Here is a 12,469-nt window from a genome sequence, read left to right on the forward strand (position 1 = left end):
TTCACAGTATATTTTGAATTCAACCCCTGTATTGTGTCATGTTGCAGGATACCCTTCAGATTAAGGTTTTTACTTTTGGAGGATTAAACCCCCATCGGACAGACAGCTGGTGTACTGTGTGTGTGTGTGTGTGTGTGTGTTGGTTTTGGGGGGCATGGATTATGATTCACTGTTGCTGTGTGTGGCTCCTAAGACTCCAACACAATCTATATATATATTTTTTTAATTTTACCCCTTTTTCTCCCCAATTTCGTGGTATCCAATTGTTGTAGTAGCTACTATCTTGTCTCATCGCTACAACTCCTGTACGGGCTCGGGAGAGACGAAGGTTGAAAGTCATGCGTCCTCCGATACACAACCCAACCAAGCCGCACTGCTTCTTAACACAGCGCCATCCAACCCGAAAGCCACCCGCACCAATGTGTCGGAGGAAACACCGTGCACCTGGCAACCTTGGTTAGCACGCACTGCGCCCGGCCCTTCACAGGAGTCGCTGGTGCTCGATGAGACAAGGATTTCCCTACCGGCCAAACCCTCCCTAACCCGGACGACGCTAGGCCAATTGTGCGTCGCCCCACGGACCTCCCGGTCACGGCCAGTTACGACAGAGCCTGGGCGCGAACCCAGAGTCTCTGGTGGCACAGCTGGCGCTGCAGTACAGCACCCTTAAACACTGCGCCACCCGGGAGGCCCGACTCCAACATAATCATTAAGTTTGCCGATGGCACGACGGTTATAGGCCTGATTACTTCCTATAGGGAGGAGACCTGGCAGTGTGCTGCCAGGACAACAACCTCACCCTCAACGTCAGCAAGACAAAGGAGCTGATCGTGGACTACAAGAAACTTAGGGCAGAGCACACCCCCATTCACATCGATGGGACTGTATTGGAGCGGGTCGAGAGCATCAAGTTCCTCGGTGTCCACATCACTAAGGATCTACCATGATCCACACACACCAATACATTTGTGAAGACAAAGTCCCTTCCCTTTCAGGAGCCCGAAAAGATTTGGCATGGATCCTCAGATCTTCAAAAAGTTGAGAGCATATTGACATGCTGCATCACTGCTTGTTATGGCAACTGCTTGGCATCTGACCGCAAGGAGCTACAGAGGGTAGTGCGTACGGCCCAGTACATCACTGGGGATGAGCTCCCTGCCATCCAGGACCTCTATACCAGGCGGTGTCAGAGGAAGACCCTAAAAATGGTCAAACTCTCCAGCCACCCAAATCATATACTGTTCTCTCTGCTACTGCATGGCAAGCGGTCCCAACGCACCAAGTCTGGAAGCAACAGGACCTTGAACATCTTCTACCCCGAAGCCATAAGACTGGTAAATATTTAGTTAAATATTTAACCAAATAGCCAACCGGATTATCTGCATTGACCCTTTTTGCAGTAACTTTTTTGACTCTCACATACGCTGCTACTACTATTTATTATCTGTCACTTTCTTCCTAGTTATAGAGTTCATTTGGAAAGTATTCAGCCCCTTGACTTTTCCTCAATTTTGTTACGTTTCTACCTTATTCTAAAATTGATTAAATTGTATTTTTTTCTTCATCAATCTACACCACAATACCTGATTATGACAAAGCAAACACATTTTAAAAAAAAAATCTTTGCAAAATAAATACTGAAATATCACATTTACGTAATTATTCAGACCCTTTACTCGGTACTTTGTTGAAGCACCTTTGGCGGCGATTACAATCTTGAGTCTTCTAGTCTTCTTGGGTATGATGCTACAAGCATGACTCACCTGTATTTGGGGAGTTTCTCCAAATCTTCTCTGCAGATCCTCTCATGCTCTGTCAGGTTGAATGGGGGGCATCGCTGCACAGCTATTTTCTGGTCTCTCCAGAGATGTTCGTTCGGGTTCAAGTTCTGGCTCTGGCTGGGCCACTCAAGGACATTCAAAGACCTGTCCCAAAGCCACTCCTGCATTGTCTTGGCTGTGCGCTTAGGGTTGTTGTCCTGTTGGAAGGTGAACCTACGCCCCAGTCTGAGGTCCTGAGTGCTCTTGAGCAGGTTTTCATCAAAGATCACTCTGTACTTTGCCTCGATCATCTTTACCTCGATCCTGACTAGTCTCTCAGTCCCTGCCACTGAAAACATCCCCACAGCATGATGCTGCCACCACCATGCTTCACCGTAGGGATGGTGCCAGGTTTCCTCCAGAAGTGATGCTTGGCATTCAGGCCAAGGAGTTCAATCTTGGTTTTATCAGACCAGACAATCTTGTTTCTCATGGTCTGAGAGTTCTTTAGGTCCCTTTTGGCAAACTCCAAGCAGGCTGTCATGTGCCTTTTACTAAGGAGTGGCATTCCGTCTGGCTACTCTACCATCAAGGTCTGATTGATAGAGTGCTGCAGAGAGGGTTGTCCTTCTGGAAGGTTCTCCCATCTCCACAGAGGAACTCTGGAGCTCTGTCAGAGTGACCATCGGGTTCTTGGTAACCTCCCTGACCAAGACCCTTTCACCCCCGATTACTCAGTTTGGCCGGGTTAGCTCAGCTCTAAGAAAAGTCTTAGTGGTTCCAAACTTCTTCCATTTAAGCCACTGTGTTGTTGGAGCCTTCAATGCTGCAGAATATTTTTGGTACCCTTCCCCAGTTCTGTGCCTCTACACAATCATGTCTCGAAGTTCTACGGACAATTCCTTTGACCTCATGGTTTGGTTTTTACTCTGACATGCACTGTCAACTGTGGGACCTTATCTAGACAGGTGTGTGCCTTTCCAAATCATGTCCAATCAATTGAATTTACCACAGGTGGACTCTAACAATGTTTCAAGGATGATCAATGGAAACAGGATGCACCTGAGCTCAATTTCGAATTTCGAGCAAAGGGTCTGAATACTTATTTAAAAATGTTCTGTTTTCACTTTGGCATTATGGGGTATTGTGTGTAGATTGACGAGGATTTTTTTTTATTTAATCACTTTTAGAATAAGGCTGTAACGTAACAAAATGTGTAAAACGTCAAGGGGTCTGAATACTTTCTGAATTCACTGTATGTACATACCTTAATTACCTCGTACTCCCCTGCACATCAACTCTATACTGACACCCCGGGTATGTAGCCAAGTTATCATTACTTGCTGTGTATTTATTATTACATGTTTTATTTTTATATTATTTGTCCATTTTATTTTTCTCTACATTGTTGGGAAGGGCCCAAGTAAGTATTTTATTGTTAGTGAACACCTGTTGTTTACAAAATATGTTAAAATTCAAATTTGATTGAGGCACAGATCTAGGATTCATTCTCAGTACGGGATAGATGGACCTATAACCTAAAAGTCATACCCGGCATATTGTTATTATATTTTATGTTAGTTCACCGATAGATGGCGCCATCACAGAGTCTATGGACATTTTCCACCAGAGCAGGATGTCTTGCTGTCAGATCCGGAGCTGTTGTTGACTACACACAAATCTGACCAGGAACTCTTGCCGTTAGTTACTTTACTCAGTGAGTATGAATTTACACCTAAATACGACATACATAATTGTTCTACCAAAGTCACATAGCTAGATGTGTTGAGAGTAAATCGTGATTGTAATGTGTTTGTGTATCTAAGCATGTGAGAGCAAACTCGGCATCTCTGTCCTTGCCGACTCCCGGTTTACCGAGGTAAAATGAGTTAATATTGAATATTCGTTTTTTTATTCACAATCGGGAAGATGGACAAATGTATTTTTATTTTTGGGGTCTTTCAATCTTCAATATCTCTTACACAAAGCGTGCCTTGACTATGAAAAGTATCCTGTATATTCTGAATCAGGGAGGATAGAGAAAAATCAAAACAATTTGTACTTGTTTTTTGTTGTTGTGTTTGTTGATTATTTTACTCCCTACAGAATTTCTTCTGTATAATGGGAACCTGTTGACACCATCTGTCTTTAACCATGTCACATGTAAAACCTCACAATATATTGACCTTTGTCATAGTATCTGCCTCTCTGTCACTTACCCTCAAATAGTCCTTCAGAACTATTCCCACCACTCGTCATATTGCTGAGATGGAACTCACTGGTATGAAGCTGCCAATGGCTAACTGATCAAAAGTTCAGGTTGCAGAGTAGAGAATAAATTATTTTGCAACGCTCAGATAAGCAATCAGTGTTGGGGTCAGAGGTTGTTAGAATGTTGGGAAACCTGTTCCTTTAACTTATTCCTTCTAGAGTCTGCCTCTTGGCTTGGCAAGTATGGTATGTTGTTGACATGTAATTGGGAGGAATTGCCTTAATAGTGAGAGTTTATGATAATGGTTTGTTACTTGTTTTCAAACTGTTGGGTGTCAGATACTTTAGGCCATCGGCAATTATTTTGAAGGTTTGATGAACTTTGAAGAAAGAAATGAATAAAGGAAGAAAGAATAGTATGGAGTGACTGAGTTTGTTTCTCTGTTCCAGTTGAGTACTTCTGCAGAAGAGACGAAACATCTGGATGATCATGGATGAATTCACTCCTTTAGACTGTCTGCTGCCTACAGGTACTGTATTCCCTCTCTGACAGACACACTTAAAAAAAAAAAAATATATATATATATATATATATATATATATATATATATATATATATATATATTTCACCTTTATTTAACCAGGTAGGCTAGTTGAGAAGAAGTTCTCATTTACAACTGCGACCTGGCCAAGATAAAGCAAAGAAGTTTGTCACATATAACAACACAGAGTTACACATGGAATAAACAAACATACCGTCAATAATACAGTAGAAAATAAGTATATATGCAGTGTGTGCAAAGGAGGTAAAATAAGGGAGTTAAGGCAATAAATAGGCCACAGCGGTGAGGTAATTACAAGATAGCAATTAAACACTGGAGTGATAGATGTGCAGAAGATGAATGTGCAAGTAGAGATATTGGAGTGCAAAGGAGCAAGATAAATAAATAACAATATGGGGATGAGGTAGTTGGATGGGCTATTTACAGATGGTCTATGTACAGGTGCAATGATCTGTGAGCTGCTCTGACAGCTGCTGCTTGAAGTTAGTGAGGGAGATATGAGGCTCCAGCTTCAGTGATTTTTGTAGTTCGTTCCAGTCATTGGCAGCAGAGAACTGGAAGGAAAAGCGGCCAAAGGAGGAATTGGCTTTGGAGATGACCAGTAAAATATACCTTCTGGAGCGCGTGCTGTGGGTTGGTGCTGCTATGGTGACCATTGAACTGAGATACGGCGGGGCTTTACCTAGCAAAGACTTGTAGATGACCTGGAGCCAGTGGGTTTGGCAACGAGTATGAAGCGATGAGCCAGCCAATGAGAGCATACAGGTCGCAGTGGTGGGTAGTATTTGGGGCTTTGGTGACAAAACGGATGGCACTGTGATAGACTGCATCCAATTTGTTGAGTAGAGTGTTGGAGGCTATTTTGTAAATGACATCGCCGAAGTCGAGGATCGGTAGGATGGTCAGTTTTACGAGGGTATGTTTGGCAGCATGAGTGAAGCATGCTTTGTTTGCGAAATAAGAAGCCGATTCGAGATTTAATTTTGGATTGGAGATGCTTAATGTGGGTCTGTAAGGAGAGTTTACAGTCTAACCAGACACCTAGGTATTTGTAGCTGTCCACATATTCTAAGTCAGAACCATCCAGAGTAGAGGTCGACCGATTAATCGGAATTGCCTATTAATTAGGGCCGATTTCAAGTTTTCATAACAATCGGAAATCGATATTTTTGGGCACTGATTTTTTTATTTAATTAATTTTTTTACACCTTTATTTAATCTTTATTTAACTAGGCAAGTCAGTTAAGAACATATTCTTATTTTCAATGACGGCCTAGGAACAGTAGGTTAACTGCCTTGTTCAGGGGCAGAACGACAGATTTTCACCTTGTCAGCTCGGGGGACCCAATCTTGCAAGTTTAACTAGTCCAACGCAATAACGACTTGCCTCTCTCTCGTTGCACTCGACAAGGAGTTACGCGAATGCAGTAAACCGATGTAAGTTGCTAGCTAGCATTACACTTATCTTATAAAAAAACAATCAATCATAATCACTAGTTAACTACACATGGTTGATGATATTACTAGATATTATCTAGCGTGTCCTGCGTTGCATATAATCTGACTGAGCATACAAGTATCTAAGTATCTGACTGAGCGGTGGTAGGCAGAAGCAGGCGCGTAAACATTAATTCAAACAGCACTTTCGTGCGTTTTGCCAGCAGCTCTTCGTTGTGCGTCAAGCATTGTGCTGTTTATGACTTCAAGCCTATCAACTCCCGAGATGAGGCTGGTGTAACCAAAGTGAAATGGCTGGCTAGTTAGCGCGCGCTACTCGCCCTGAGCCTTGGAGTGGTTGTTTCCTTTGCTCTGCATGGGTAACGCTGCTTCGATGTGGTGGCTGTTGTCATTGTGTTGCTGGTTCGAGCCCAGGGAGGAGCGAGGAGAGGGACGGAAGCTATACTGTTACACTGGCAATACTAAAGTGCCTATAAGAACATCCAATAGTCAAAGGTTAATGAAATACAAATGGTATAGAGGGAAATAGTCCTATAATTCCTATAATAACTACAACCTAAAACTTCTTACCTGTGAATATTGAAGACTCATGTTAAAAGGAACCACCAGCTTTCATATGTTCTCATGTTCTGAGCAAGGGACTGAAACGTTAGCTACATAGCACTTTTACTTTCTTCTCCAACACTTTGTTTTTGCATTATTTAAACCAAATTGAACATGTTTCATTATTTACTTGAGGCTAAATTGATTTTATTGATGTATTATATTAAGTAAAAAATAAGTGTTCATTCAGTATTGTTGTAATTGTCATTATTACAAATGAATAAATAAATAAACCGGCAGATTAATCGGTATCGGCTTTTATGGTCCTCCAATAATCGGTATCGGCGTTGAAAAATCATAATCGGTCGACCTCTAATCCAGAGTAGTGATGCTGGATGGGTGGGCAGGTGCAGGCAGCAATCGGTTGAAGCATGCATTTAGTTTTGCTTGCATTTAAGAGCAGGAGAGTTGTATGGCATTGAAGCTCGTCCAAAGAAGACCTTAGAATGGCAGGGTAGGATAGATATAGGTCTGTAGCAGTTTGGGTCTAGAGTATCTCCCCCTTTGAAGAGGGGGATGACCGCGGCAGCTTCCCAATCTTTGGGGATCTCAGTCAATACGAAAGAGAGGTTGAACAGGCTAGTGATAGGGGTTGCAACGATCTCTGCAAATAATTTTAGAATGAGAGGGTCCAGATTTGTAGCCGTAGAAAAATGCTATCGGTGGTGACAGTGTTTATCGGTGGTGACAGTGTTTCTGAGAGTAGGTGCTGACAGTGTTTCTGAGAGTAGGTGCTGGGAGGAGGTGCTCTTATTCTCCATGGACTTTACAGTGTCCCAGAACTTTTTTGAATTTGTGCTACAGGATGCACATTTCTGTTTGAAAAAGCTAGCCTTAGCTTTCCTAACTGATTGTGTATATTGGTTCCTAACTTCCCTGAAAAGTTGCATATCACGGGGGCTATTTGATGCTAATGCAGAACGCCACAGGATGTTTTTGTGCTGGTCGAGGGCAGTCAGGTCTGGAGTCAACACAGGCACATACAGGAGTTTTTCACTGCATAATGCAGTCATTCAGTTTTTCCTCTTTGTTGTGGGCTATGTTGGGCATCATGCATTGAAGTAGCCTATCTAAACAATTCAGTGATTTGCCCTGCAGATATATTGTAGTAGATAACATAGAAATCTAACTCCTAAGACAATTCAGTGATTTGACCTGCAGATATATTGTAGTAGATAACATAGAAATCTAACTCCTAAGACAATTCAGTGATTTGACCTGCAGATATATTGTAGTAGATAACATAGAAATCTAACTCCTAAGACAATTCAGTGATTTGACCTGCAGATATATTGTAATAGATAACATAGAAATCTAACTCCTAAGACAATTCACGGTAGCCAAAGTATTGTCCCTATCACAGTAAGTGGGACTGAGTGTCTGAGTTGTTTAAACACCTCCAGCCCCTAGGGACTGAAACGTTAGCTACATAGCACTTTTACTTTCTTCTCCAACACTTTGTTTTTGCATTATTTAAACCAAATTGAACATGTTTCATTATTTACTTGAGGCTAAATTGATTTTATTGATGTATTATATTAAGTAAAAAATAAGTGTTCATTCAGTATTGTTGTAATTGTCATTATTACAAATGAATAAATAAATAAACCGGCAGATTAATCGGTATCGGCTTTTATGGTCCTCCAATAATCGGTATCGGCGTTGAAAAATCATAATCGGTCGACCTCTAATCCAGAGTAGTGATGCTGGATGGGTGGGCAGGTGCAGGCAGCAATCGGTTGAAGCATGCATTTAGTTTTGCTTGCATTTAAGAGCAGGAGAGTTGTATGGCATTGAAGCTCGTCCAAAGAAGACCTTAGAATGGCAGGGTAGGATAGATATAGGTCTGTAGCAGTTTGGGTCTAGAGTATCTCCCCCTTTCCGCGGCAGCTTCCCAATCTTTGGGGATCTCAGTCAATACGAAAGAGAGGTTGAACAGGCTAGTGATAGGGGTTGCAACGATCTCTGCAAATAATTTTAGAATGAGAGGGTCCAGATTTGTAGCCGTAGAAAAATGCTATCGGTGGTGACAGTGTTTATCGGTGGTGACAGTGTTTCTGAGAGTAGGTGCTGACAGTGTTTCTGAGAGTAGGTGCTGGGAGGAGGTGCTCTTATTCTCCATGGACTTTACAGTGTCCCAGAACTTTTTTGAATTTGTGCTACAGGATGCACATTTCTGTTTGAAAAAGCTAGCCTTAGCTTTCCTAACTGATTGTGTATATTGGTTCCTAACTTCCCTGAAAAGTTGCATATCACGGGGGCTATTTGATGCTAATGCAGAACGCCACAGGATGTTTTTGTGCTGGTCGAGGGCAGTCAGGTCTGGAGTCAACACAGGCACATACAGGAGTTTTTCACTGCATAATGCAGTCATTCAGTTTTTCCTCTTTGTTGTGGGCTATGTTGGGCATCATGCATTGAAGTAGCCTATCTAAACAATTCAGTGATTTGCCCTGCAGATATATTGTAGTAGATAACATAGAAATCTAACTCCTAAGACAATTCAGTGATTTGACCTGCAGATATATTGTAGTAGATAACATAGAAATCTAACTCCTAAGACAATTCAGTGATTTGACCTGCAGATATATTGTAATAGATAACATAGAAATCTAACTCCTAAGACAATTCACGGTAGCCAAAGTATTGTCCCTATCACAGTAAGTGGGACTGAGTGTCTGAGTTGTTTAAACACCTCCAGCCCCTAGAGTTTTCCTGGGCTTTACTATTTTTACAGAGAGCAGAGCTCAAGGCAAAACAAGAGGCACGCATCTATTAACATGGTCTGGAATAACTCTGACATGGTCCTGCACTTAACAGAGGGCTAAAATATCACTGCCCTGTTCCCCCTGTAGTTCACACACATTCTATCCTTCCTTATCCCACTCTCTTTCTGTGTTGGTTTTGAAATTCAGAATAGGGAGGAAAAGAGGGGCGATGAATTCATGAGACACTCCTAAATCACTGTTATCTACTGTTAATACACTGCCTAGAAGTGGGCGCGCGTGTGTGTGTTTGGGTTCGCGTGTGTGTGTTTGCGTTCGCTTGCGCTCGCTGTGCAAGTGAGTGCAGGCAAATTTGTTCTGAAACAGGCTTTTCATTCTGCTATATGGCTCTATATCTGTGATGTTCAATTGCAGAAAGGACCATATCTGATTATTACTTTTATTGAAGATATAATACCATATTCCAGACATCTGAGTGTGTTGGACATGTTGTTTGTGCTTGTAGAGAGAACTCACAGGTTTTGTGTTATCTCTTCTCCCCTCTCTCTTTCTTGATCTCCCCCTCACCATTTCTCCATTCCACTCATGAGTCAGACTCTTCTGACATGAGACTAGCTTAGTCCTGAGTGATTCATCGAAATGCTGGTTATTTTAAGTTTTTAAACATCTAATTCACCTATGTAGGTTCAATGATTTGAATTCCATTTTGTTTTAGTTTTTTTCTTCTGTGAACTCAATGTGCACATTGCAGTTTCTCCAGAGATAAATCAGATCCAGACTGAACTTTACGATGTAGTACGGAGTTGTAGTTTCCAACTGGCCAATATTCTACCATAATCCATTGCTCATCTACTTGTCCAGTCTGTGTCTCTTTTACGCCTGCTACAGAAGAGGAAAGAATGCATGATGGTGAGGCGATATAGAGAGAACAGCTGTTGCTTTGCAAGTTATCTAAGTGACTCATAGTTGGTATTCAGCAGTCATAAAAATGCCTTATTTATTTTGAAGAACAACAAAACAGTGATTTTTTTCAGACAGCATAGGCAGCAGCTCTATAGAGATGAGGACTTGGAATGAAATAATGAAGTCATCAAATAAAACAAATGTAAAATACACAACTGAAATATTTATTTAAAGTCAAATAATGTTAATAAATTGTTAATAATTGATAAGCAGTAATGGGCAGTCACTACCATTATAAGACTTTTATTAATTAAAAATAATTGAAATCAATTAAAACTGTGATTATTTTGTAATAATCAAACCGAATCAGACCTAAAAAAACACTAATCGCTCAGCACTAGACTAGCGCTACATATTTATTACACGTAGGTATTCCATGAGGTGTATTAGGATCATATTATGAGTCCAGCATGCTAATTTATTAGGAGAATGTTCCATTGTATTTTAATGAACACAAATTCCCTTAGCACAGTCATTTGGGTTATATGATAATGTGTAAGTGACAGACGGCTATCGGCAATAAGACACTAAATGAGAGTTGATGAAAACAGCTTGGCTCTCTTGCTGTCAACAGATCCTCATTAAGAGGAGACATCAAAGTATATAGACTGTCAGACTGGATTGACAGATAACTGACAGAGAGAGAGAGAGAGAGAGAGAGAGGGATTTCCTCAACCATAGTAGCTGACTATTGTTGTACCAGTGCCCATTTAAGAGTCCTTGAAATAACTATTCCGACTTTTTCAAAGTGTTTTAAAAAATTAAAATAAAAACAAAGAACATAACAGTACTTACGACTGAAAACAAAAAACAACAGTCCGCAGTACCAAAACTTGAACGGTCATTGAAAAAATGCTCTCAACAGAAAGTACAAGTTTCCTTTGATAAAATGACGGTAGTCCTTGAAATGACATTAGTCAAGAGATGATAGTGTCATAAAAAGCAAGGTATTTAAAAGCCTGTCACCAATAGACACCAATACATTACCTCCCAAAACAGTCTTTCATGGGCCACTCCCCATTTGTAAAGCTGGCACCCAGTTGGTTGACTAGGCATATACACACATACACTACATGACCAAAAGTATGTGGACGGCTGCTTGTTGAACATCTCCTTCCAAAATCATGAGCGTTAATATGGAGTCGGTCCCCCCTTTGCTGCTATAACAACCTCCACTCTTCTGGGAAGGCTTTCCACTAGATGTATGAACATTGCTGTGGGGACTAAAGAGCATTAGTGAGGTTGGGCACTGATGTTGGGTGATCAGGCCTGGCTTGCAGTGGGCGTTCCATTTCATCACAAATGTGTTCGATGGGGTTGAGATCAGGGCTTGTGCAGACCAGTCAAGATCTTCCACACCTATCTCGACAAACTATTTCTGTATGGACCTCGCTTTGTGCAGAGGGGCATTGTCGTGCTGAAATATGAAAGTACCTTCTCCAAACTGTTGCCACAAAGTTGGAAGCACAGAATCATCTAGAATGTCATTGTATGCTGTAACGTTAAGATTTCCCTTCACTGGAACTAAGAGGTCAAGCCCGAACCATGAAAAACAGCCCCAGACCATTATTCCTCCTCCACCAAACTTTACAGTTGGCACTATGCATTAGGGCAGGTACCATTCTCCTGGCATCCGCCAAACGCAGATTCGTCCATCTGCCAGATGGTGAAGCGTGATTCATCACTCCAGAAACGCGTTTCCAATGCTCCAGAGTCCAATGCCGGCGAGCTTTACACCACTCTAGTTGACGCTTGCCATTGCACATCTTAGGCTTGTGTGCAGCTGCTCTGCCATGGAAACACATTTCATGAATCTCCTGATTAACAGTTCTTGTGCTGACGTTGCTTCCAGGGGCAGTTTGGAACTCGGAAGTGAGTGTTGCAACCGAGGACAGAATATTTTTACCCTCCACGCGCTTCAGCACTCTGCGATACCATTCTGTGAGCTTGTGTGGCCAACCACTTCACGGCTGAACCGTGAAATGGAAGACAAACTGACTTGTTGGGAAGGTGACATCCTATGCCAGACCCACGTTGAAAGCCACTGAGCTTTTCAGTAAGCCATTGTACTGCCAATATTTGTCTATGGAGATTGAATGGCTGTGTGCTCGATTTTATACACCTGTCAGCATTGGGTGTGGCTGAAATAGCAGAATCCACTAATTTGAAGGTGTGTCCACATACT

The 12,469-nt window shown here is 41.7% G+C and overlaps 1 protein-coding gene across 10 annotated transcripts in view; it reads left to right on the forward strand.

The window, feature by feature from the left end:
- The first annotated feature begins 3,362 nt into the window (after positions 1–3,362).
- Positions 3,363–12,469, forward strand: part of tpk1 (thiamin pyrophosphokinase 1) — a 79,635-nt gene continuing 70,528 nt past the window's right edge. For 6 of the 10 annotated variants that reach the window (XM_036934625.1, XM_036934632.1, XM_036934629.1 and 3 more), the window contains exons 1-2: positions 3,363–3,477; positions 4,422–4,501. In XM_036934625.1, the coding sequence (XP_036790520.1) occupies positions 4,456–4,501 (46 nt within the window). In that variant the 5' untranslated portion in view covers positions 3,363–3,477; positions 4,422–4,455. 10 annotated transcript variants of the gene reach the window in all.

This window comes from Oncorhynchus mykiss, chromosome 11 (genome assembly GCF_013265735.2).
Source record: "Oncorhynchus mykiss isolate Arlee chromosome 11, USDA_OmykA_1.1, whole genome shotgun sequence".
NCBI lineage: Eukaryota > Metazoa > Chordata > Actinopteri > Salmoniformes > Salmonidae > Oncorhynchus > Oncorhynchus mykiss.